The sequence below is a fragment of the Equus przewalskii genome, chromosome 12 (genome assembly GCF_037783145.1).
Source record: "Equus przewalskii isolate Varuska chromosome 12, EquPr2, whole genome shotgun sequence".
NCBI classification, from domain to species: domain Eukaryota; kingdom Metazoa; phylum Chordata; class Mammalia; order Perissodactyla; family Equidae; genus Equus; species Equus przewalskii.
The window spans coordinates 42,116,882-42,141,551 of record NC_091842.1 but is presented as its reverse complement, the minus strand read 5'-3'; the positions used below and the strand labels follow the sequence as shown (position 1 = coordinate 42,141,551).

The window sequence follows — 24,670 nt, the reverse complement described above, 5'->3', positions numbered from 1 at the left end:
CCCTGGACACACTCTTGCCTGGGCAGCAGGGCTCACCAGCCCCCTTCCCCTCTCAGGGTCACAGATCTAGGCCTAGCCCAGCCCAGCCTGGTCCTGCAGAGGAGGCAGCTGGGGAGGGAACCCTTGTCCTTCAGCCTGGCTTGGGACAGGACGCAGAGCCAAAGGGCTGTGGAGGGGCACAGAAGAGGCAAGACAGCCCAGTCACCCCAGGATGCAAGCTCCCCTGAGGGGCCCCAAGCAGGCCTGGTCACCCCTACCAGCCACAGAGACACATGGAGTAGCCCAGAGGGATGCGGTCAGCACAGAGCAGGTGGGGTGGGGGTCCTGCTGGTCCACCGCGCCCCCCCCCCACCCCCCCCCGCTCCGCGCTCACCACTCCTCTCCATGTTGTGCGCTCTGCTTGTCTGGAGGTTAGACAAGAAAGACCCACTCCACCGTCATGGCCTCTCAGCCCTGCCTGGGTGGGAGGCGTCAGGCCCCCTCCAAAGGTAGGGTGTGGCAGAGCTGGGCTGGGTTTGCTCAGGAGCCCACTGGGTCACTTGGCTGAGGGCAAGTGCCCCTGCTCCTGGGGCACCAGCTCCCGGGCTGAGACAACGCCCCCTGGACACCCCAGGCCCTGGTGCCAGCTGGACAGAACCTCCTCAAGCATTTGCGGGAGCAGCGCAGGGGTCTGAGGGCTCGAGGTGGCCACATGAGCCTCAAGGTGGATTTCATGACTCCCGGATGACTCTGAGCAGAGTTTTTCTCCGGTGGGGGGACATTTGTTAAGGACTGAACCCAACTAAATGGAGGAGGACAGAGCCTCCTGCCGAGTCCCCAAACCCACCAGTGCTGTGGTCCCCCTGCCCCACCTGGGCTGCTGTGGAAACCCTGTGAGTAGAGCCCACCTAGAAGGGACTGCTTGCGTCCAGGCAGGGCGGGCCTGGGTCCTGGGCCCCCTGGCTCCCTGGAGGTCACAGACGGTGCCTGGAGGCACTGTCACTACAGGAGGTCTTGTGGCAGACCCCACTGCCTGGGGGCCTAACGGCCCTGCCCTTTGCAGGATGACACAGGCAAGGTGGCCTCAGCCACGTCTCTCCCAGGATCCAGTCCCACGCTGCTGTTGGATTAGTAAGCAGCCTCTGCCCTGGAGCTGGGGTGCACCCGGGCACGGTGCCTGAGACCGGGAGCAGAATGCACCCCTGCTCCTGACCTGGGGGAGGGGAGGAGATTTCCAGTGCCTCAGGTATCTGTCCACACCCAGGGGGCCGATCCCCTTTTTCTCATCTCTGACCCCTTCTGTCTCAAGACGCAGGCCAAGAGTGATGCCTCACAGTGGCCCAGGCCCACGAAATCATCTGAGCTGAGCCTCCCGGACATGAGTGGGAACACCCTTGCTTCCAGGGTCCACACCCAGCACCCCCAGCGCCTGGCAAGGGCAGGGCCGTCACCTCCTTGGACATCACCACTGACCCCGCAGGGGCCTGGGCCCAGAGTTTGGCCCGTGGTGCGGGCGCCTCGGCTCACCGGACCCCGGGCGGCAAACAGCGTCCCAGGCCCCAGGGCCCTCCCTCGGCCTTGGCCTTGGGCCGTGTGGGCGGGGCGCTGGTTGCGGCCGGTTTCCCAAAGGGCCGAGCGCCACCTCAGCCCTCCGCCTCGTGCCCCCGGGCGGCCGAGCGGCGCGGGCCCTTTAAGGGCCGGGGGCGTGTGGCGGGCCCGCCCCCTCCCGGCCGCGCCCGGCAGCCCGTTAAAGGGGCCGCGCCCTCGGCGCCCGCCAAGTGCGCGCCGGGCGGAGGGCGCGGGATCTGGCCGCCGGCCGCGCGCGGGGAGGCCCCTCCGCACCATGTACACCATCACCAAGGGGCCCAGCAAGCTGGTCGCGCAGCGCCGCACAGGTGCGCAGGGCGGCGGCGGGCAGGGCCGGGGGGGGTCCGGACGCCGTGGCTGTCCCGGGGGTCTGCACGCGGCTGACGCGTCCTCCGGTGCCCGCAGGTCCCACGCAGCAGCAGGTGGAGAGCAGGCTCGGCGAGCTCCTGAAATGCCGGCAGCCCACGCCGCCCACCCCGCCGCCCCCGCGGGCGCAGCCGCCGGGACCCTGGCCCCTGTCGAGGTGAGACCCCGGCCCCGGCGCCCCCCTCGCCCGCCGGCCGCCGCGGGGCCCGGAGGGTGACCTTGGGGAAAGGTTAGCGGAACCGCGGCCACATGCGCGGGGCGGGGCAGGAGCGGGGCGCGGGGGCGGGGCAGGGGCGCGCCGCCTCCGTCCCGCCCGCGCGGCCGCACTGGCTCCCGCACCCCTGCGCTTCCGCCTCACCTGGCACCTGGCTGGGCCAGAGGTTCGTGGACCCCCATGCCTCCCGGCCCTAGGGCACCCGGGGGACCCCCAGTGGAGAGAAGGCCGACCAGCTGGGTCGAAGGAGCTCCAGGCGGCTGAGTCAGATGCCCCGGGCGACCTTGGGCTGCGAGGCCAAGGTTTGAGGCAAGCTGCCCTGGCCTCTCCCTCCCTTTGCTTGCGTTGCGCACTGGAGGAGAGGTGCACGTGGTTCCCTCCGGCCCTGCCGGACCGCTGCCCTCTCTGCCCTTCACCCCAGATACCCTGGTTGGGTGCTGGAGGACCCCAAGATGCTGGGGGCTCCTGGAGCCTGTCGTTCCCTGACCAGCGGTCATGTCTGTGCCGCAGAGTCTGAGGAGAGGCTTGACCCCACCACTTTGGTGCCACATCACCACCCGGGGCCGAACCTTTTACTTTTTCAGCTGGAGCCCTCAGCCTTCGGTTTCATGCATTCTCTGCATTTCCTGGGCTCTGGGCTGTGGTCTAGGCCCACACAGGCCCCAAGGCTCTGGCCTAGGCTGTGAGTGGGTGCAGCAGACTGGCCCCACTGAGGCAGTGCTGAGGGGCTCAGGAGGAGGGTGTGTGGAAGGAGAGATTCCCAAGCCAGGACAGACAGCCTCCGCTGTTGGCCAGGAGGTCCGGAGTAGTGTGCTGTAGGGCCCCAGCCTGCCCCTCCTCCTCAGTTCTGGCCCCAGGTGCCACAGATCGCACTGCCTGTGGGGACCCTTCTGGGCTGAGGCCCTTTCCAGGGGTCTCCTGCTGGGGGCATGTTGACCATGTGGGGCAGGACCCTAGTGAGGAAGCCGGTCCAGGCCAGCCACAGGTGCATCCTGGGGAGGGAGGTGCATGGGGCCTCGGGGGCCGTTCCCCGGGACCTGGGCTGTGCTGTCACACTGTCTTGTGACTTTGGCCTTGGTCCTCACAGCTGCCCTACCTCCCAGGGGAGGAAATGAGGCATAGGTGTGTTGACACCACTGGTCACGCAGGCAGGGAGCCACCCCTTACCTGGAGAAACCCGCTGCCACCCTCTCCATGGCCCGAGGCTCGGGGAGGCAGGGGGCATGTGTGGCAGAGTTGAGGGAGCTGGGGAAAGAGATGGGAAAGATGGTGCAGAGCCCTTAAAACCCCCTGGAGGCCTCACACCCGCCCTCAGCCGGCCCTGAGCTAGCCCGCACACAGCAGCCTGCCAGGTCCCCGGACAGGAGGGTGCTGACGAGCTGGGTCCCCTAGTCCTGTGTGCCGCTGTCTCCTGCTGGCTGCAGGGGAGTGGTGAGCACTCAGAGTGTGTGCTGGCCTTGCTGTCCCTTTCCCTCCGAGGTCACTCTCCATTCCCTGAGCGGCGCCCCCCCCCCCCCCCGCACTGTCCCAGCAGCCAGCAGGTCCTCCCTGCGGAGGAGCCCCCAGCCCCACTCCTGCACCTTCTCAGGGGTCACCCTCTAAAATCGCTCCAAGACTTCCTGCCACCTTCTCTGCTCTTGTCTCTGCAGCGCCTTTCTGGGAGGGAGGGGGTGCAGGGGCCACTGCTCGTCCTCCAGGCCTGGCGCGCCGCAAACACTCAGTGACTGGCTGAATGTGCGGGCCTGTGTTGTTGCCCGGCCTGGGTCTGGGTGCTGCTTGTGGTCGTGAAGAGCCCACATGGGTCTGCGCCTCTGATGAGCTCTCCCTCCCGGCGAGAGAGAGAGAATAGGACAAACGAGATGTCAGCTGTTGCGGGGAAGATAAAACGGGGCATGTGACCCCCTGACGGGGCAGGGGCAGACAGCAGGCTGCAGTGGGTGGGGAGGTGGCTTGGGAGCTGTACTTGGTGGCAGCTTTGGGGTCAGACAGGTGTGTAAAGTCCTGACACTGCCACCCACTCACAGCATGTGACCTTGGACAGGTCACTTCCCTCTTGAGCCCAGGTTTCTGGGCTGAAAAGGGGTGGGTGGTCTCCCTGGGGGGTCATGGAGGAGATTAAGCGAGAGGATGCCTGTGTCGCACTGAGCAGGGACTCAGGCGCTGTCAGCTGGAGCTTGCCTGCAGGTCAGCTGGTCAGTGTCCCTGGGAGCGGGCACAGGGTGGCCTTCGTCCACAGGTGCGCGTGGAAGCCAGTGCCCTTTTCCCCAGAGGGCCTGTGGAGCAGCCTTATGTAACCATAACTGCCAGCAGGGGGCAGGCAGGCACCAGATTGCTGGGACCCCTTCTGTGCCCCACCAGGCCAGTGCCTTGGTCCCTGTGATTCCACAACCCTTGATTACAATTCCCTTTTTTGCCCCTTCTTCAACATCCAGTCTCCAAACTTTCCTAGAGTTTTCGGCCTTGCATGGCAGGCCAGGGGATTGCCCAAGTTGAGACGAACCTTTACATTCCTCTGGTTTGTGCAGCTCAGGCCTGGGAGGAGCCCCATCTCTCTAGATTTTCTGTGGCCACCAGACCCTGCCGGCCTGGAGCTGGTGGGACCGGTGCCCCTCAAGACGCTCCTCTTTATTTTAGTGCCCTTCTCAGCCGAGGAGGAACCCCGAGCGGCGGTGGGGCACCTGAGCCCAGGATGGCGAGCAGGTCGGCGGGACCGCGAGTGCCTGGCGGAGTGGCACGTACAGCCCAGGACTCCCGGCTCCCACCTCCTGCTGTAGGTGCGGCCCTGCTCCCTCCACGGCCCCGTCCTAGGCTTCGTTTGCACAGGGCTGGGCCCAGCACCTCCCTGGACATCGAGTGTCCATGGGGCTGAGCTCCAGCACCCAGGGGCCAGCCCTTCTCTCAGCATTCCCGCCCCTGTGGGCAAGAGCGTTACCCCATTTGGGGCCTGCAGGGATGGGCCCGATTTGCCGTCACAGCTGCCCCGCTCAGGATGGCCCACCCACACTCCTCGCTGTTTGACCAGACCAGACTTTGGGGCTTGTCCCCATGGGGCCTGGGGCAGCTGGGGAGAGGGAAGGGCACAGGCCGCCTGGCTCTTGCTTGGGTCTTTCTTCCCATGCTGCAGGTGTCCGTGACTCGGAAAAGCTTCTGTGGGGGAGCAGGTGCCTAAGAACTGTGCCTGGCACGTGGGGTTGGGACAAGGTGACCTGGTGGCACTGGTCAGGACACTGCCTGACTGGCTGCAGGCCTGGCCAATATAGGGGAGGTGGCAGTGGGGTTGGCTGAGGGACACCTGTGTGCCTGGAGCATGGAGCCCTGCCGGGGATCTGGGACCCAGAGAGCTGGGAGCCTCCGCGGCCTGCAGTCACAGGCCTATCTCAGGACCAGGGGCTGCAGGGGTGAGCTGAGCTGCCGGGGGCTCGTGCCCGCTGGAGACAGGCCTCACCCACCAGCTACAGCACGCCGCTGTCCTGTGGTCTGGGGAAGTGCCCCAGGCTGGGCCTGGCCTGGGGACAGTGGGTGTGGCCTGAGGCTGCTCCTGCAGCTCTGCCAGGTAGCACCTGGGCTTGGCATGGTTGCTGACCGTCTTCTCCCCATTCCCACAGTCCGGGGCCGAGGCTTGTGTTCAATCGGGTGAATGGTCGTCGGCCCCCCACCACATCCCCATCCCTCGAGGGGACCCAGGAGACCTACACGTTGGCCCACGAGGAGAACGTCCGATTTGTGTCCGAAGGTAGTGTTGAGGCCCGAGGGCATGGCCTGGGCCACTGGTCTTCTTCCGACTGTAGGCTGACACAGCAGCCAAAAGGCTGGGTTCGCCTGGGTGTCCTGCGACTGTCCAGCAGGCTACCCACTTCCAGGTCTGGGCTGGGGTCCAGGGTGCCACGGCCCTGGCTCAGCTGACCACCCTTTCCCCATAGCCTGGCAACAAGTGGAGCAGCAGCTGGGTGGTGGCCCAGCCGGTGAGAGTGGGCCGAGGCCTGTGCAGTACGTGGAGAGGACCCCCAACCCCCGGCTACAGAGTGAGCCCCCCTGCCCTCCGAGTCCCCTCCACTCCCTCCCACCCTGACCTGGGCCCTGCTAGATTTTAACCCCAGGGGATTGGGGAGGGGACAAACCTGAGCCACTTCTTCCTGGCACGTGCTACATGGGGGGTCCGGGTGAAGGGCTTGTGAGCTGGAGGGGAGAGAGGCCGACTTCGTGGGGGGGCTTCACTGCCTAGCCTTCTGCTCTGCCTACAGACTTCGTGCCCATCGACCTGGATGAGTGGTGGGCACAGCAGTTCCTGGCCAGAATCACTAACTGCTCCTAGTGGCCACCTCAGAAGGAATGCTGCCCATGCAGGGCCTGGGCCTGCCCCACGCGGACCCTCTGCCAGGAGAGGACCATGGCGCCCTGTCTGCCCGCCACGGCAGGCCGTGCTTCACCCTGGGCCTGGCCAGGCGCCAGCCACACCTGAAGTGCCAGAATTTGGACTTTTGCACCTGCTGACCCCTTGGCCCAGCTGTCCCAGGCTGCCAGGGCCAGGGGTGAACCTGTCTGACCTCAGTCCTGCTCACTGTGCCCCAGGACCAGCCCCTGGGGCTGGCAGGGAGGAGCTCCAGGATAATAAAATCAAAAAACTGCCCTTTTGGAGCGTCCTTTACTTAGCGTGTGGGGGTGGATCCTTGTGTCCCAGCACCAGGCCCAGCCCAACTTCCCCTTGTAGCCCCATCCCCCAAGGCCACAGCTCTGCCCAAGTCCAGCCCTCAGCCTCTCGCCCAGCTGCCCTCCTGTGTCCTCCTGACAGAGATGCCGGGGCCAGCTCATCTTGCTTGGAAGTCTGTGGACCCCACCCTGCCAGACCTGACGCCCACTCCCCCTTCAAGGCCCAGACATGTTACCTAACTGGCCCTGGGATGGGATCTCAGCCATCCAGAATTGGGGCCTGGTCTCAGGACGCCTGGTCTTGTGTCTGAATCGCCCAGGCCTGGCTGTGGGACAGTGGGCAAAGGTGTCCCACAGGTCTAGGGGCACAAGTGTGGGAGTTCGGGTTGCCTAGCCCCCAGGGCCCTGGGGGACACTGCCTATTGAGCAGTGTGACCTTGCCTGCGGCCGACACAAGACAAAGTGGAATACCCCGGTGTGGACGCTGCCTCCAGAGGGCTCTCCAGCAGCGGGGGCTGGGGTGGCAGCCTGGCTGTCGGGTGCAGACAGCACCTGCCAAGTGCAGCCCCACAAATACGGGGGTGCGTCTCATCCCGGATATACAGACGCGCCCCCGAGTCAGGAACCTCCCCGCATCCCACAGCCGCTCTAGAGAGCGTCCCTAGGGTCCCCGCTGCCGGGTGGCCGCAGGAGCTGGGGCGCGACGGCGGAAGGGTGGCCGAAGCAGGCTGGACAGGATCCCGGGGCGCCCGGGACGCCGTGGACATGCGATGGGGGTGGTGCCCCGGCGCGGTCATGTGGCCCGGCCCCGCCCCCGCATGTGGTCACGTGGCCTGGCGTCGCTGTGTGGCGGAAGTGGCGCCGTTGCCAGGCGGCGGTTGCTAGGCGCGCGCTGCGTGCGCTGCGTGGGGCGCGGCGGCCGAGGCGGGAAGCGCGAGCGCCGGCGCCATGGCGCGAGGTAGTGGTGCGCGGCGGGTGGGGTCCGGGGTTCCGGGGTTCCGGGGCCCCGGGGGCAGGGCCCGGGGTCGGGGTCCAGCGCCGCGTCGCAGCGACCGCGCCGCCCGGGCCCGCGGGAGGGTCGGTGCCGAGGCACCCTTGGCCGGGGCCCCGCACTGTGGATGCTGTCACCGCCGGGAGCGCGCGGCCCCAGCTCCTGGTCTTCTCCCCCGAGGGTCTCGAGGCCCCGCACGGGGTCGGGCACTTGGGGGCAGGGCCTCATGCCTGCGTGTTCCCCAGCGTGGCAGCACCCGTTCCTCAGTGTCTTCAGACACTTCAAGGTGGACGAGTGGAAGCGGTCCGCCAAGGAGGGCGACGTGGCCACCGTGATGGTGAGTGGGCCCAGACCTGGCAGCAGGAGGTAGGGGCCTCTCCTCTTCTGGTGCACATGGTGGCACCCCATGAAGGTCCCGCGGTCGTGCCCTCCCGAGGCTCCCTGGGTCTGTGGGGGACGCTGGCTCCCGTCTTCCTCCAGGACAAGACCCTGAAGTGCACCGTGTATCGCGTCCGGGGGTCCGTCTCTGCCAGCAATTACATCCAGCTCCCCAGAACCGGCACCCAGTCCCTGGGGCTGACAGGACGATACCTGTATGTGCTCTTCCGGCCCCTGCCCCCCAGGCACTTCGTCATCCACCTGGACGTGTTCACCGAGGTGCCGAGCTCGGGACCTGGGGCTGCACGTGGGGGCCCTGCACTCCTGCCATCCTCTCTCGCCTTCTCACCGCTGAGCTCTGTCCCCGCAGGACAGCCAGGTCATCCGCGTGTCCTTCTCCAGCCTCTTCAAGGAGTTCAAGTCCACGGCCACGTGGCTTCAGTTCCCTTTCATCTGTGAGGCCGGAACACCCAGGAAAGGTGACATGGAGGTGGGGTGTGAATGGGGCATGGATGTTCCAGGAGAGGCAGCCTGAGGGCAGAGAGGGAGGCAGTGCTGGCTCTGGCGCAGGTTGGCGGGCCTATTCAGGCTCCTTCATGGCCTGGGGGGCACCCTCTAGCCGGGGGCAGGGAGTTGGGTGGGGAGACAAGTGGTTGTGGCCCTGGGCGTGGGGGCAGGCCAAAGACGGGTGCTGTGGGCTGGCTGGTGAGGGTCAGTGCTGACTTTGGCTCATGTTCTGCAGACGCGGCGGGTGTGCCCCCCACTGGCGCCCGCTGGACCTGCCTGCAGCTCGACCTGCACGACCTTCTCCTGGTCTACCTGAACCGGCGCTATGGCCACCTCAAGAGCATCAGGCTGTGTGCCAGCCTACTCGTCAGGAACCTCTACACCAGCGACCTGTGCTTCGACCCCGGTGAGGGCCATGCCCCACGCCCTGTGCTCAGCCTGCAGCCTGCTCCCACTCCCTGTGTGTTGGCCTCCACTCCCTCCTTTCTCCCCTCCCCCCACCCTGGGTTCTCAGCCAGGGGCAGGGGAGGGGAGCACATCCCTGGTACTTGGTGAACATGTCCCCCAGCTCCCGAGGCACCTGTGGGGGGAGGTGCTGGTGGCCAGTGGTCTGGCGATGCCCTGCTGGCACCTGGTGTTGAGTCTTGCCTGGGCTGGGAGAGGGAGCTGGACAGGCTTCTCTCAAACTGGAGCCATGCTGCTCTTCGTAGCTGTCACGGCCCCCGAGGCCCGGCGGGCAAAGCTGCCTGTCACCCCCATGCCACGAGAAATGGCATTCCCAGTGCCGAAGGGGCAGAGCTGGCACGACCGCTATGTCCACATCCGGTGAGCTCTGTCTGTCCCGAGGGAGGCCGGGTCGGGGGAGGGCAGAGCGGCCCCTGGGTGCTGATTCCCTCTTCCCCACCCAGGTTTCCAAGCGACAGCTCCAAAGGAGTCTCCACGCTGGGTCAGAAGAACGGTTCCCTTCCTGAGGCAGGTGGGCCTGTGGGGTCAGTGGGGCCCTGGGCTCAGGCCTGCAGGCTGCCCACAGCTCAGCAGGAGGGGGGCCCGGCAGTGTGGTGCCTGCAGGAGCCGGGGCTATCCTGGAGGTCATCTCGGGGTCCCAGAGCCGTTGGGAGGTCGTGTGCAGGGCACCTCGAAGCCTCCAGCTTTCCAGCTGGGAGGGGTTGTCGGGGCACGGGGTGGAAGGGTGGGCTGCAGCTGTCGGTATGGCTTCTCTCCTGGAGGGTGGGTGACGCCAGGGGCCACGGCTGCCCCTTACCATCCCTTGCCCAGTGCATTGTGGCCACGTCCCCCCCAGGCCTCTCTGCACTCTGCTCCACGGGTTCTGCAGCTCTCAGCTCCACGGCGGCCTTCCTGGGGCACGTGCCACGGCTTCTCCCTCACTCAGCACCCTTCAACAAGCCCACACAGGATAGCATGTCCCCCGAGGTCCAGATGCATGACCCTGCAGCTGTGAGTGCTCCTGTGCCCCTGGAGATGGGGCTGGGGGTCATGACCCCAGGGTGCTGACGGGTGCTTGTCCCCCACCAGTCCTGCCGAGTCCCCTCGGCACCCAGGCCCCTCCCAGAGATCAGCATGTCCTGTGAGCGCTTGGAGGTCTCCAGTGTGGGTGGCCCTAGTGGCCGTGGCCAAGAGCCCTCGGCCTGGGCAGAGGCCACTGACAAATGTGTGAACAGCACCAACGTTCATGTGTCTGCCCATGAGTTGGCTGTGGTGCCTGTGGCCCCGGAGGATGTGGCCCCGCATGAGGTGAGTGCCCATCCTGAGGAAGGCAGGGTGGGCCATGCCATTGGGGTGGGGGGCCCTTGATGAGAGAGGGGTTGGGGGCTGTTGGGCTGGTGCTCCCCACAAGCCGTGCGTGCTGGGCTCTGATGGTCCTCTCTCTTCCAGCCTCCCTGCAGAGAGCAGAGCGGGCAGCAGGCAGCTTTGGGCAAGAACCGCTTTCAACAAAGAGTAAGGAGGGGCTGGCATACCGCTCCCAACTCCAGCCCCAGGTGGTGTCGGGGCTCCAGGCAGGGGCAGGACCTGGGGTCCCTGGAGGGTCTGGCACTGTGACCGGAATCCTGGTTTGCTGCCATAAAGCAACCACCCAGGAGCGCGTGGCTTTCTCGGAAGGCAGGAGCAGCCAGGGGTGGGGCGGGCCCGAGGGGATGGGCCTCCCTCCCGGAGTCTCACTGGGGGTTTGTTTCAGAGTTTCCTCCCAGACCCCATCCTGAGGCTCAAGGGGGTCATCGGCTTCGGGGGCCACAGCACCAGATGGGTGAGGCGTCCCATGCGCTTGTTGGCTTGTGTGAGCATCAGACACACACAGGGCGCAGCGGGAAGACCCTGTGTCCCCCTGAGGTAGCTGCGTGGACATCTGAGCTCTCTCAGGATGTCAGGTCCCTCACCCCTGGACCTGCCTGTGTCCGCATGCGGCTCCTGGGTGCTTCCCCAGCGCCTCCTTTGCAGGCCTCCCCTCGTCCTTCTGTGGGCACCAGCCGGGTCAGCGCCGGCCCGAGCACTCAAACTTCCACAGGCCCGGGGCCCCCCTTGCTCTTGACAGCTTTGCTCTGTGTTGTCAGCCATGATCCAGACTGGCCACATGGACCAGCGTGGGTGTGATTGTGGGTCCCTGTGGTGGGGGGGCAGTCGGAAGCTTATTAGGCCCTCCTGGCCCCAGGCTCCAAGTCCTTGGGGGCCTTCCCATCTTCTGTGACCTGAATCCAGCGTCTTGTATTGTGGACAAGGCATGGGGGAGGTTCTGCGTGTACATGTGTGTATCTGTGTGTTCACACGTACGTGTGCTTTCTCTGTTCTTTCAGTGACTTGTATGCATGTGACATGGGGAGGGGTGTGTTGGGGGGAGATGAGGCCAGCCAGTCCATGACCTCAGCCTCTGGCCCCTGTGTGCAGGCTCTGTGGACCAAGGATGGGGCTGCCGTCGTGTACCCCTGCCACGCGGTCATCGTCATGCTGCACGTTGACACCCGGCAACAGCGCTTCTTCCTTGGCCACACGGACAAGGTGGGCGCCCCCCGGGCCAGGGTGACTCGGCCTAGAGGCCACACCCCCGCCTCAACCTGCTGCCTCTGCAGGTCTCTGCCCTGGCGCTGGATGGGAGCAACTCACTGCTGGCCTCAGCCCAAGCACGGGCCCCCAGCATGCTGCGCCTCTGGGACTTCCAGACCGGGGCCTGCCTGTCTCTCTTCCGGAGCCCGGTCCATGTTGTCTGCTCCCTCAGGTGGGTGCAGGGCCTCTGAGCAGCGTGGGTGCCAGCCCCGGTGATGCTGACCCCCTCCTCTCGCCCCGCAGCTTCTCTGACAGCGGGGCGCTGCTCTGTGGCACTGGCAAGGACCGCCACGGGAGGACGGTAACGGGGCCGGGCCGGGAGGTGGAGTGGCCCGTCCCAGGGTGCAGGCGGAGGGTCTCGTGTTTCACCAGAGTCCTCTTGGACGGAGCCAACTGTAGAGTGTCCCTTTCTGCTGGTGCTTCAATAGCTGGCCCCGCTCTGCTGGGCGGCATGCTCTGTAGCACTGAGCTGGCTGTGTCGCACATGTCAGCGTCTCTGAGGTCAGGCACGTCTGAAGAGCTGGCGTTTCACCTGGGGCCTCCCTCTGCTTGAGGGTCGGTGTCTTGTTCTGCAGAGGCTTGGTCGGGCATGTGTGGGCTTCTCCTGGCCATGGGGGCCAACGTCCCTACACCCTCACCAGCCAGGCACCTGAACTGGTTTCTGTGGGAGGCAGAGCTGAGGCCTGGTGGAGGCCGGGCTGGGGGCGCTCAGCGTGGGCTTGTTGCAGGTGGTGGTGGCCTGGGACACGGCCCAGGTGGGGCGAGGTGGCGAGGCAGTCCTTCTCACGAAGGTGCACACTGACGCTGACATCCAGGCATTCAAGGTCGCCTTTTTTGATGAAACCAGGTGACTGGGCTGCCCGCCCACCCGAGGTGCTGGGATGGGGTCTCGGCAGCCCTTGGGCCTCGTTGGGGGCCAACCCACCGGTCCTGTCCCTCCTCTCCGTCCTTGGCCTCGGGTCTCCTGCGGCGCTTGGGTGGCGCTCACCCTCCCTTACCCTTGCAGGATGGCATCGTGTGGGCGGGGTGGCGTGCGACTGTGGCGGCTGCGACGTGGGGGGCTGCGCTCCTGTGCCGTGGACCTAGGGGAGCACCACGCACTGGAGTTCACTGACCTGGCTTTTGGGCAGGACCTGGACAGCTGCACACTGTGAGCCTTGCTCTCCTTCCCTGACCAGGAGAGTCCTGCTCTCACCTGCCTTCTTGGTCCTCACGTGTCACCTCCCCTGGCAGCTATGTGTGCGGCCGCAGTGGCCACATCCTGGAGATCGACCACCAGCACATGGCTGTGCAACGTGCTCGCCGCCTCCTACCCACACAGACTCCCAGCGGCCCCCTCCCAAAGAGGCAGACCTTCAGCTCGGGTAGGTGGGTCCCCTGCTGCTCGGGGGCAGCAGCTCGAGGCTTTGGGCTGACACTGCCTGCCCCCTAGGCCCCGGCATCGCCATCAGCAGCCTCAGTGTCTCCCAGGTCACGTGCGCCGTGGGCTCAGAGGATGGCTACCTGCGCCTCTGGCCCTTGGACTTCTCCTCCGTGCTCCTGGAGGCAGGTGGGGCCGCCGCAGGAGGACCATGTCCCCGGATGGTCCTTGGGCTGGACCGCAGTCGGGGGCTCCAAGGGGCTGTGGCCTGGTCCCTGAGGTCCACCCTTGCTGAGCCCAGGAGGGGGTGGTCATGGGGGAGCTGCCTGTCCCAGCCCACAGGGAGACGGGGCTCTGGGTAAAGAGTTTCTGTCCTGGGAGGGCAGGGAGGGAGGTGCAGCCTGCGCAGGTTGGCCCTAGTGCCTGGCCCCCTGCCTGCAGAGCACGAGGGCCCCATCAGCTCCGTCTGCGTCAGCCCCGATGGCCTGCGTGTGCTGTCCACCACCTCCTCGGGCCACCTGGGCTTCCTGGACGTCCCATCCCGGGAGTACAGCGTGCTGATGCGCTCCCACACTGCCCTGGTGCTGGCCCTCGCCACCAAGTGCAGGCAGGAGCACCTGGCCACTGTGTCCCAGGACCACACTGTCCGGGTCTGGGACCTGGTGACCCTGCAGCAGGTGGGTGCTGCTGGAGGGGAGCCAGCGAGGAAGGAGAGACTAGGGGACCGAGGCCACACTGAGGCCCTGTGGGTGGAGCCGAGGCACATGTGGGGCTGGTGGGGGAGGCCTGGGGTGCCCTCTGTCCTTCCGCATATGTTTGGGGGCCAAGGGTTCAGGCCACCTGAAGAAAGACTGGCTGTCAGGCTCTGTGGCCAGTCAGTAGTCCTCAGCCTTGCCCTCTCACGCGGACCCCACCCTCCAGCTGTACGACTTCACGTCACCCAAGGAGGCCCCACGTGCCGTCGCCTTCCACCCCACACAGCCAACCTTCTTCTGCGGCTTCAGTGGCGGGGCCGTCTGCTCCTTCAGCTTGGAGGCCACTGAGGTCCTGGTGGAGCACAGGTGGGTGCCTAGCCCGCCACTGGCCCCATAGATGTCCGTGGTGGAAGCTTGGGTCGTGTGTGGGGTCCCCTGGCATGTGTGGGTGGCTGGGCAGGGTGGGAGAGGGCCGCCCAAAGGAAGCCCCTGTCCTCCACTGCCCCTTGGGGATTTGGCCAGGCCCAGCCATGAAGGTCTGGGATGGCACAGTTCAGGACCAAGGCAGTGGGCGTCCCCGTGTGGTGCAGGTGTCACCGAGGAGCTGTCACCGGCCTGGCCACCAGCCCCGACGGCAGCTTCCTGTTCAGCTCCTGCTCTCGGGGCTCCCTGGCCCAGTACGACTGTGCTGCCACCCAATGCCGCGTTCTGCGTGTGGCAGGTCAGGCCCCATGCCCAGCCCCACCCTGGTCTCCTGACTGTCCCCTCATCAGGTCCCTGTGGGGTGGGGCTTGCCCAGTGCTCACTGATGATAGCTTTAAGCTTCCTACTGTGGTCTCGCTGCCTAGACCCCGAGGGGAAGTATGGTTTTAGGACTCACCAGCCCCCCAAAACTGAAGGTCAGTGAGGGTCTGTGCCTGCCCTGCCTCAGGAGGAGACAGACAGTCGGAATGCCAGGCCCGCAGGTGGGGGTCAGCCCAGGGGCCTGCCCCTTCCCATGGCCATAGTAACTTGGTGGTCATCCCTGGCCCAGGAGGACCCCCAGTTCTCTTGGCGGTATGTGGTGCCCACTCTTGTCTTGATGTCCTTCGCCCGGGCTCTGTGGGCCGCCACTGAGGGATCTGCCCGCCCTGGGCTGGGGTCCTGTGTAGTTGGATGCAGGTCTGGGTGCCAACCTATGTCTGCTCCAGGTGCCCCCACCCCACCCAGCTGACCACCTGCCCCCGTGCTGCCGGCAGCTAATGTGGTGTGCCAGGACTCCCTCATGAGCCCTAATGCCCTGGTGGTCAGTGGGGACAGTCGCCTGCTGGCTTTTGTGGGTCCCTCCAAGTACACGGTGACCATCATGGACACAGCCTCACTGGACGAGGTGAGTCAGCTGGAACCTTCTGTGTGTCCAGTGTGAGTGGGGCCCTGCCTGCCTGGCCGGCAGACCCTGTAGATACCCCCTACTCTGGCTGCCGTGTGGCTTCACTGGGTTCTACTAGGGCAGAGAGTGGGCAGGGGCTCTCCTTGGCCAGCCATGGAGTACAAGGGTTTCGAGGGGACAGGTGGGAGGACATGCTCCCTCCAGAGAGGACTCTGCCCTGCTGCCCTCACTCACAGGCACAGAGGACACGTGAGCTGTGGCGGGCTGGCAGGGAGGGGTGCTCAGTGGGTGCCCAGGCTGCCTGCCTCCTGTGCCCTGGCTCTAGGGTGCACGCTCTGGCCAGAAGTCATGGTTGGCGGTTACTTGCTGCTCTCCCCCAGCTTCTGCGGGTTGACATCAGCGCCCTGGACGGGACCAGCAGCCGCCTGGACTCGGCTGTGGCTGTCTGCTTCGGCCCCGCACCTCCTGGCCACCTGCTGGTGTCCACGTCGTCCAACACAGTTGTGGTGCTGGACACCACGTCAGGCCGCATGGTCCGGGAGGTGAGCCCAGGGCTGCGGCTGGCAGCTTGGCCTGCCCCTCCCTTCTGGCTCCAGTCTTGGTGCCAACGGTACCTTGAGGAGTGGGGGCCGCCTGCTGTTGCCGAGAAGTGGCATTTTCCGAGAAGGGAGGCTTCCCCTGTCTGGGGTCCTGTGTGCTCCCATCTCACCCACGAGAATGCTCTCTTGCAGCTGTCTGGTGTCCACCCCACGGCCTGCCCTTCCCTGGCTCTCAGCAGGGATGGCCGCTTCCTGCTCACGGCTGCTGACCGGGCCATCAAGGTGTGGGACTACTTGATGCAGGCTAACCTCGGCTGCCAGGTGTGTGCTGTGGGCAGCCGTGTTGCGGGTAGGGGGAGGGTGGGCGGAGGACGCTGCCCCGGGCTTGCCCTGTGCCCACTGGGGCCTGACGCCACCTAAGAGCCGCCCGCTCTGCCCCTGGTCTGGTGGGTATAGGGATTGATGGCCAGGCCTTGGGGCTGGGGGGACAGTGGCATCCCTGGCTGCACCTCAGGGGTCTCCACATGTGACACTCTTTGCGCCCAGGTGTACATCGGCCATTCAGAGCCAGTGCAGGCTGTGGCCTTCAGCCCCAACCAGCAGCAGCTCCTCAGCGTGGGGGACGCCATCTTCCTCTGGGACATCCTGGCCCCCAACGAGAGGTTGCCCCCAGGGAGGCAAGTGTCTGCCCTCGCCCCGCGTCTGTCACGCCTCTGCTGCACTCTCCCCACCCGACACCCTCTCTTGTCACCTTTGCAGTGTCCGAGGCTCGCCCGGGGCGCCCCCGGCCTGTGAGGCTGGTGAGTGGTCCCACAATGCTAGCTGCTCAGTGGTGACATGTGGTTCTGGATCTGCAGCTGCTTCTTTTTCTGGGGGTCCCAGTGCAGAGCTGGGGTGGGGCTAGGGGGCTGGGCACACCTCCTACATTGTGCTCTGCTGTCCTCAGGACCTGAGCACAACCTGGCTCCCTCTGTCTTCAGGCCCAGGTATGAGGCAACTGGAGGACACAGTGTCTGGGGCCGATGGGCTCCCCCGGTGGCAGGTGCCCGTGCCATCCCAGGCATCCCCGCCCCGGCTGGGCCCCTGTGCTGGGCTCCCTGAGGGCGGTGACGGTGAGGGCAGGGGTCCTGGGAGGGCCTGGGCAGGCACGTGCGTCCAGCTGCCATCCTCGCGTGTTTCACTGCTCCAGACCTGGGGGAGGGGCAGGGGTTTGGCATCTCCCTCCCTCCTTTCATGGCATCCCCACCTCCCCAGGCGCTTTCTCTGTGTCAGATGATGAAGGACCCTCTGAGGAGAGCCACGGCCCCAAGGGGCTCCGCCAGGCCTCAGGCTCAGCTCTGCTGGTGAAGGAGGCTGACAGGGTTGTGGATGCTGCCTGTGGGGCTGCAGGGGACTCCTGGGGCCTCAGCATGCCCCCCCACCCCTGTGGCCAGCCTAGTAAGCAGGGGAGAGGTGGCAGGGTAGGGTGGGGATGCTCATGACTGGACCAAGGCCTAGTTGCGGGCACCCCGTGGGCTCCAGGTGGTCTCAGAGCGACCCTCTGGCCCCTGACATGTCAGGATTTGCCCTGTGAGGAAGAGCATGGTCACCTGGAGGGCGAGCGGACAAGCCTGAAGCGGGCAGTGGGATGTAGCTCATTTGTGCCAGCTGACCCTACGTGTCCGAACCCGAGTGTCTGACCAAATCAGGCACTTCTCCCATGAGGCAGGCTGGGAGGAATGTGTGTGGGGAGGGTCTCGCAGTGGGTTTGACGTCCCTCAGCCTCCCTGTTCTCCTGTAGGTGCCCAGAGCCCCAGGAGAGCCAGGGCCCAGCCCGCCGCCCACCCGGACTCCTGTGAGCCCTTCATGTCACAGGGCAAGGCCTCCTCACTGGCCAAGGTCGGCCAGGTCCGGGGTTTCCTCACAGCCCTGCCACAGGCAGATACCATGGGGGCCCAAGGGTGGGGTGGCACAGCCTGCGGTTTCTGGGACCATGGTGCCCTGGTCTCTCCTGGGGCTGCTCCCAAAGCTGACGGCAGTCACCCCGTGAGCACCCCGCCACCCTGTGCCCCATGGTCTGGCCGGGCCGGTGAAAACTGTCGGTATCCCAGACTGGACTGGGGTAGCGTCCTGCTGAGCCTGCTCTGGCCACCCCATGTCCTGGCTCCCTCCCTCCTCCTCTGCCCCCACCTCCTCCACCCTGCCCTGCCTGCCAGGCTCCCCGCACTCCAGGTACCCCCGCGTGTCTCTCTGCCTGTCCTTGTCTGCATCTCGCTCCTGTCCCCGCCTGGCCTGTTGTGTGTAGGCATCGGGCGCAGGCTCTTGGCTTTGCCTCCTCTGGGAGTGCCCACTTCCCCGGCCTGATGGGGCAGAACCCGAGCCTCGGCCTGTCTGGGTGCTGTGCGGGCACCAGCGTCCTGGATCCACTCTCTTGCAGAGCGTCTCCTCCCCTCCTGCCAGCAGTGAGCGGCTGCACCTGAAGGCTGTCGTGGGCTACAGTGGAAATGGGCGGGCCAATGTGGTCTGGAGGCCGGACACAGGTAGGGGCCACAGCTCACCCAGGTGGGGCCCAGCTCTGTCCACTGCAAGGACAGGCCTCAGGGAGGGCAGGGGAGCGCCCACATCATGGGTGGTTTGGCTGTAGGACAGGAGGGGCCCTGGCTGAGGGGCAGGATGTGTCCCCCTGGTGACACCGCCTGGCTCTCTGGCCTCCGGGCGCTGAGCAGCAGCCCTTGTGGCTGGGAAGCCGAGAGGGAGGATGCGCTGGGCTGCAGCTAAGCAGCTCGGGGCGCCCTCCCCGCCCCCAGGCTTCTTCGCGTACACATGCGGCCGCCTAGTGGTGGTGGAGGACCTGCACTCTGGTGCCCAGCAGCACTGGCTCGGCCACCCTGAGGAGATCTCCACGCTGGCCCTCAGCCACGACGCCCAGGTGCCCGCCTTGCACGCTGCCCTGCACGCCCGGCACCCCGGTGCACATTGGAGCCTGGCTTCTCGAGGGCCTGGCTGGCTGACCCTGCCAGATCAGTGCAGGGGATGCTGTTCCACCCACAGACAGGTGGGCCCGCGGACCCCGGCACCCTCCCTGCTGACTGCCCACCCTCCCGCCCACCAGGTCCTGGCCTCTGCCTCAGGCCACAGCAGCACGGCCTCCTGCGGCCAGATCCGCCTCTGGGAGGTGCCCGGGGGCTCCTGCCGGCAGCTCATTTCTCACCGCGACCCCACCGTGCGAGCCCTGGCTTTCTCGCCGGATGACAGGCTCCTCATCACGCTGGGTCAGCAGGAGGAGCGGGGAAGCGGAGGGCAGTGGCCTCTGGACTCCCCTGCCTGTCCTGAGACCCCTGGGCAGCTGACATGGCCGCTGTGCGTCTCCCCCAGGGTACGATGGCGACTGCACCCTGGCCCTGTGGAGCATGTCTACTTACGAGCTCTTGTCCTCCACCCGCCTCCCGGAGCCGGTGCATGGCGTGGCCTTCAACCCGTGGCATGCCGGAGAGCTCGCCTGTGTGGGCCAGGGTGCCATCACCTTGTGGCTCCTGCAGCAGCGTGGGGCCGACGTCAGCCTCCAGGTGCCAGGGTTCAGGGCAGTTATGGAGGAGGTGGTCTGGCTGGGCCCAGGATGTCGCTGACCCATGTTGTCCTCGTGTCCCTCCAGGTGCACCGAGAGCGCATCCCTGAGGAGGTGAGGGCGGGCAAGCTGACCTCGCTGTGCTACGGGGCCATGCCCCTGCTCTACTGTGGCTCCGACACAGGCCAGGTCTGCGTCTGGGACACGCATGCCTGCCGCTGCTTCCTGGCCTGGGAGGCAGACAACAGTGAGATTGGTGGGTACCTGACCGTGCCTCATGGCTCCTGACAGCTCAGAGCTTGGTGCCTCCCTGGGAGTCCCATGCTGGGGCAGTGGGACCCCGTCTTGAGTCTTGGGTGTCCCGGAGAACCACTCACGCCACCTCCCACCTCCCAGGAGTGCTGCTGTGCTCGGGCGTGCGGCTGGTCAGCGGGAGTGACAGTGGGCGGCTGCGTCTGTGGGCCGTGGAGGCCATGCTGGAGCTGAGGCGCAAGGGCTCGGGCGCCAGGTGAGCTGCCGCATTGCTCGGCATGCCTGGGAGCTGGGGTCTGACCGGGGCCACAGGCCAGCGCTCCGTCACCAGCTGGGCCTGCTCCGTGGGAATGTGCTTGGGCAAGGCCAGGGTGCTGCGGGCCACCAGCCAAGGACAGGGCCGTGCCCCAGAAGCACCGGGCTCCCTAGGCTGTCACTGCCCTGCCCGCAGGTCCAGCTCTGTGTTCATGGAGCGCGAACTGACTCTGGACGGGGCCATCGTCAGCGCCGTCTTCCATGACAGCATGGACATGGGCGTGGCGGGCAGCGTGGCAGGCACGCTGTGGTACATCAATTGGGCCGAAGGTACCAGCACCCACCTCATCAGCGGCCACAGGAGCAAGGTGAGGCCTCCAGGCCGCCGTTGATGTCTAGGGGATCCCCAGCCCGCACAGAGGCAGGGCAGTGGGGCTGCATGTGTCCCTGCGTCCCCGCCCTCCCCCAGTGGTTCCGAGTCCATGCCCGGCTGTCGGGTCAGTTCATGCATGAACATTCCAGGAGTTCTGAGGCCAGGGCCTCCACATACCTAGAACCGCACGCTCGTCCCTTGTTGACGTGGGGTCCACGTGGTGTCCACTCGCTGCAGCCCCGCAGGCCTTGCGGTCTTCTGCTCCTTCCTGTTTCCTCTGTTGCTTTTTCCCCTTGTAATCTACTTGTTGAAGAAGCCAGGTCGTTCCTCCTGGATCCTCCCACAGTCGAGATTGGCCATGCCTCTCTGCTTCTGTGTTCCCTGGGGTCCGAGAGGCCTGGAGGCCAGGCCAGGGTCTGGTCGGGGCTGGTCAGTCCCTATGTCCCCTCCTCCTGGGTGAGCTGTCTCAGTGGTTCCCTCGTCTGGAATGACCCGTCACTCTGGTGGGGTTCACGGTTTGGGAGGGGTCTGATTGCCTTGTTCCCTCAGGAGAGAAGTGGTCTTGTGAGCTGTTGGGTCTCCTGCACGGAGCCGGGACAGGAGCGCAGGGCTGATCATTGTCCCTTGTTGGACCGGTCCCAGCGCCCGCCAACAGCAGCCAAGAAACTCACTTTCTGAGTGTCTTTAAGAGCTGGAGAACGGACACATGCGGGTCCGGGTTCCCCATGGTCACTTTTCTCTTGATGCTTGTGGTCCTGTCTTCGGCGGGGGGGGCAGGTCCTTTGAGTTGGCTCCTGGGTCTTTTTTTAAATCTGTATTTATTTGTCCAGAGATAATGGGAGTCATCAAAGAAATCGAGTGTAGGATGGGTGAGGATTACATACTTTTTCTGTTCTCTTGGTAACAGTTTTATGTTGAGGTGTAATTCACAGGCCATACGTCAGTTATTTTTGATCTATACACAGAATTGTGCAACCATTACCACAGTCAATTTTAGGGCATTTTTATCATCCTGAAAGGAAACCCTATACCCATTAGCACCCAGCCCCAATTCCCCTTCCCGGCCCCTGACAAGCACTCACCACCTGTCTGTGGATTGCCTGTTCCTGACAGTCCACAGAAATGGAATCGCACACTATGTGGTCACTTCTGCCCGGCTTTTCTCACTGAGCACAGTGTCCTCCGGTTCGTCCGTGTTACAGCACGTGTCAGTGCTTCACTCCTCGTATTGCCAAATACCATTCCATGGAACAGGGAGAACAGTCGTGTCTGTCCATCCACCAGGATGAGAACGTGGGTCCTGAGCCCTTGCCCTGAGCCAGTGCTCACCGGTGACTTCCCCCTTGTGGAACGACAGGTGTTCCAGCCTCTACCTCTGAGGCTGCGCCCGGGCCCGGACTTGGCTGTTTCTTCCCAGAGCCCCAGGCCCCTCCGGTGGGAAATAGACCCAGAGGCAGTGGCCTGAGTCCCAGAGGGGCCCATCGCTTCTCAGTCGGACAGAGCTAAATTACTGTTTCTTAAGATAAAACACATCACGAGTTCATACTTGACACTTGAAGCTCAGATTCAGGACTAGGCCGTTTTACTTTGCCTCATCGGTGTATAGCATCTGTGTCTGCTTTATCCTGCAGCCAGAATCTTCATTCTCAGTAAGCACACAACAGCTTTCTCCCTGGCTGTTTGCACAGCGGTGTCGGGAGAGACCACATGCGCCACCAGCCGGGGCCCTGGGGACAGCGTCCTTTACCTCGGTCTGCAGCCCCTGGGGGCAGAGGGACGCCACCCAGCTTCAGGTTCTGCCAGAACAGTCCCTGTTGTGGCACCTCAACCAGTGGGTGGTCAGGTTCGACTGACCGGTGGGCTTCTCGTGATTTGGATGCCACCCAGGCATAGTGTAGGGACGCTCGGGAGGGAGTTGAGGACGATTTCTTTAGGCCACATGGAGGTAGCTGTGTCCCCTCTGCCGAGGGCCATGTGGTCTCAGGTGGGGCTGTCTGGCTCCCCGCAGGTGAATGAGGTGGCCTTCAGCCCCAGCGAGTCCCACTGTGCCACGTGCAGTGACGACGGGAGCGTGAGGGTGTGGTCCTTGGCCAGCATGGAGCTGGTCATCCAGTTCCAGGTTCTCAACCAGGTACTCGGGGACGTGTGCAGAGCAGACCGTGGTCCAGCCCTGCCTGTCTGTGGGAGGGCTCTGGCAGCTCCTCCAGCCTTGGGGTCTGTCTGCGGCCTTGGAGCAGGCCCCCATCCCCTCTCTAGGGGCTGCTGATGATTCCCCACCGTGGGTCCCCAGAGCTGCCTCTGCCTGGCTTGGAGCCCCCCGTCCTGTGGACGCCCAGAGCAGCAACAGGTGGCAGCCGGCTACAGTGATGGCACGCTGCGTGTCTTCAGCATCTCCCGAACCGCGATGGAGCTCAAGATGCGTCCCCATCTGGCTGCGCTGACAGCTATAGCCTTCTCTGCTGACGGTGAGGGGCAGGGCTTCACTGTGACAGCAGGGCCCCTGCCTGGCCCAGGTGACACCTTTGGGCTGAGGGCTGGGGGCTCAATGGGGTAACAGCGTGGCCCCTGCTTGGCCCAGGTCAGACCATCCTCTCTGGAGACAAGGATGGGCTTGTGGCCGTGAGCCGCCTGTGCACGGGGATGACCTTACGTGTGCTGAGTGACCAGCGGGGTGCCCCAATCTCCACCATCCAGAGCACGAGCAAGGAGGTGAAGTGGCCTCGGGAGCCAGTAGGGCCTGGCCTGGGGGGGGCAGCAGGGAAGAGGGGTTGGGCAGGGTGGGGAGAAGGCACCCACTGGCTCTTACCCCCAGGATGGAGACTTTGGGGTGGAGGGCACGGACCTGTGGCTGGCTGCCAGCGGGGACCAGCGGGTCAGCATCTGGGCCTCTGACTGGCCGCAGGGCCACTGTGAGCTCATGGACTGGCTGAGTTTCCCGGCACCCGCCCTCATGGAGGTAAGAGTGCTTGGTGGCTGCGCGGGCAGGGATAGTGCCTGGCCACCCCGCCACAGTGTGCCGCGCCCCTCCACAGGCTCCAGGCTGCCCAGTGCCCTCCCTCGCTGCCTTCTGCCCCTGGGATGGGGCGCTGCTGGTGTGCGCGGGCCTTGGCGTGCACCGGGAGGTGATCTTCTACAGCCTCCGCCACAAGCAGGTACGTACAGCGCCCCCACCATGTGGCGACCGTGGCCGGGGGCCCAGGGCTGGGGAGGGGGAGGTCCTGGGGCCATGAGAGCCCCTGCCCAGGGCCTCACGCTCACTGCCTGCAGGTGGTGGAGAAGATCCCATTGCCTTTCTTTGCTGTGTCCCTGAGCCTGTCCCCTGGGGCCCGCCTCATGGCCATTGGCTTTGCTGGTGAGTGCTGCTGGGCATGGATTCAGGTCTGTCTGGAGTGGGGCTGAGTGGGCTCAGCTGTGCCCCCACACTGAGACATGCCTCTCTCCTCCGTGCCCTGGGTTCCTGGTCCCTGAAATGGGGTGAGGACACCTGCTCCGGGGCGGGTCACAGGGTCAGGAGATGAGAGCTGAGGGGGTGGGGCCACATGCAGCACGTGGCACTGGGGCCTGAACAGAGGCAAACGTGCCAGTGCTAATGGCCCCACCCTCAGCTTTGCTGCCCTGAGTCCTGCTGTAGCGAGCCCTGGGGCGTGGAGGGCACTGGTCTCTCGACACAGCTTCCCCCACACAGTGCCGGCGCCCAGCTGGAGACAGAGCTGGGGCGGGCTGGGGGGCCCTGGGCCCTGGAGCTGCACAGAGGGGGCCAGGGTGCATGTGGCGCCCCACTGCCTGGGCCCAGCGCCATGCCTTCTGCCCGCAGAGTGTGTGCTGAGGCTGGTGGACTGCACCTCGGGGGCCGTGCAGGACTTCGCTGGCCACAACGACTCAGTGCGGCTGTGCAGGTTCACCCCGGCCGGCCGGCTGCTCTTCACGGCGGCCCACAGGGAGATCTTGGTGTGGGACGTCACGGGGTGCTGAGCGCAGCAGGGACGGGGGTCCTGTGCACCCTCCTGGTCGTGTTGGGCACCTGGCCTGGGCAGAGGCTCGGCTGAGAAGCCGTCCTGGCCGAGGGCCTGGTGCTGAGCCACGGCTCGGGGGCTCAGGCCCGGGTGTGGGTCGCCAGGACCCTGAGCGTACGTGAAGTGTTTGTTGGGTTTTACCCGACGGCTTTGCTGTGTTTCTACCTTGTACAGTTCAAATAAACGTGGGTACTGTGTCAACCTTCAAAATAGCCAGTTGTTTTACTAGCAAAATGGGTTTATTTGGAAAAACCAAAGAATTGCAGTTTGGGACCAGCATGCCATGGCAAATCCAAGAAACAGTGGAGAGCAACGTTATTTTATAGGGAAAAAGGAGGAAGTTGGGGGGGGTTGTTTTGAACGATTCCGTTGGAGGCAAGCCGGAGTTCAGGGTGGTCATGGCTCCTGGCTGGCTAGTTCCTGGGACCCTCCTTCCTGTTTGGGGTAGAATGTACACTTCTTTCTATGGGGGCCTGTAAGCTATCTTCCTGCCTTCTGGCCTCCAGACCCCACTGTACATGAAGCTCCCCTTTATTAGTTTTCACAG

At 65.2% G+C, this 24,670-nt stretch overlaps 2 protein-coding genes across 17 annotated transcripts; both read left to right on the top strand.

Moving 5' to 3' along the window:
• Positions 1-1,647: 1,647 nt before the first annotated feature.
• On the top strand, positions 1,648-6,773 carry MCRIP2 (MAPK regulated corepressor interacting protein 2). 2 transcript variants are annotated; one of them, XR_011524635.1, is made up of 6 exons: positions 1,648-1,874; positions 1,972-2,089; positions 4,781-4,916; positions 5,752-5,879; positions 6,067-6,168; positions 6,388-6,773. XR_011524635.1 is itself a non-coding variant. In XM_070567193.1 (5 exons), the coding sequence occupies exons 1-5, from the start codon at positions 1,823-1,825 to the stop codon at positions 6,456-6,458; spliced, it is 471 nt and encodes a 156-aa protein (XP_070423294.1). In that variant the 5' UTR covers positions 1,688-1,822; the 3' UTR covers positions 6,459-6,773. The 2 variants fall into 2 exon arrangements, 1 of the variants encoding a protein (XP_070423294.1); XM_070567193.1 differs by lacking the exon at positions 4,781-4,916 and having other exon boundaries at positions 1,688-1,874.
• Positions 6,774-7,615: 842 nt separating this feature from the next.
• Positions 7,616-24,333, top strand: WDR90 (WD repeat domain 90). Of its 15 annotated transcripts, none has more exons than XR_011524632.1 (43): positions 7,616-7,751; positions 8,030-8,121; positions 8,265-8,441; positions 8,533-8,641; positions 8,905-9,075; positions 9,380-9,494; positions 9,578-9,645; positions 9,970-10,124; positions 10,203-10,421; positions 10,563-10,625; positions 10,864-10,962; positions 11,568-11,678; positions 11,750-11,895; positions 11,967-12,024; positions 12,452-12,570; positions 12,730-12,873; positions 12,957-13,087; positions 13,156-13,272; positions 13,525-13,760; positions 14,005-14,144; positions 14,369-14,499; positions 15,017-15,147; positions 15,528-15,689; positions 15,879-16,007; positions 16,233-16,363; positions 16,446-16,486; positions 16,667-16,798; positions 16,941-17,123; positions 17,467-17,564; positions 18,103-18,205; positions 18,473-18,594; positions 18,778-18,937; positions 19,041-19,231; positions 19,318-19,486; positions 19,627-19,738; positions 19,934-20,105; positions 22,119-22,241; positions 22,401-22,575; positions 22,689-22,819; positions 22,923-23,066; positions 23,123-23,262; positions 23,378-23,462; positions 23,925-24,333. XR_011524632.1 is itself a non-coding variant. In XM_070567160.1 (43 exons), the coding sequence occupies exons 1-43, from the start codon at positions 7,742-7,744 to the stop codon at positions 24,080-24,082; spliced, it is 5,550 nt and encodes a 1,849-aa protein (XP_070423261.1). In that variant the 5' UTR covers positions 7,616-7,741; the 3' UTR covers positions 24,083-24,333. The 15 variants fall into 15 exon arrangements, 11 of the variants coding, with proteins under 11 accessions (XP_070423261.1, XP_070423262.1, XP_070423260.1 ...); XR_011524634.1 differs by having other exon boundaries at positions 22,367-22,575; positions 23,143-23,262; XR_011524631.1 differs by having other exon boundaries at positions 17,467-17,573.
• The last annotated feature ends 337 nt before the right edge of the window (positions 24,334-24,670 follow it).

What these genes read in the sequence shown, in the direction of transcription:
- MCRIP2 (XM_070567193.1), top strand. Translation starts at nt 1,823, where the DNA reads ATGTACACCATCACCAAGGGGCCCAGCAAGCTGGTCGCGCAGCGCCGC. An exon ending in GGACCCTGGCCCCTGTCGAG is followed by an intron (nt 2,090 to 5,751) that starts GTGAGACCCCGG and finishes CCATTCCCACAG; the next exon opens with TCCGGGGCCGAGGCTTGTGT. An exon ending in CGTCCGATTTGTGTCCGAAG is followed by an intron (nt 5,880 to 6,066) that starts GTAGTGTTGAGG and finishes CTTTCCCCATAG; the next exon opens with CCTGGCAACAAGTGGAGCAG.
- WDR90 (XM_070567154.1), top strand. An exon ending in GCGACGTGGCCACCGTGATG is followed by an intron (nt 8,122 to 8,264) that starts GTGAGTGGGCCC and finishes GTCTTCCTCCAG; the next exon opens with GACAAGACCCTGAAGTGCAC. An exon ending in TATAGCCTTCTCTGCTGACG is followed by an intron (nt 22,576 to 22,688) that starts GTGAGGGGCAGG and finishes TGCTTGGCCCAG; the next exon opens with GTCAGACCATCCTCTCTGGA.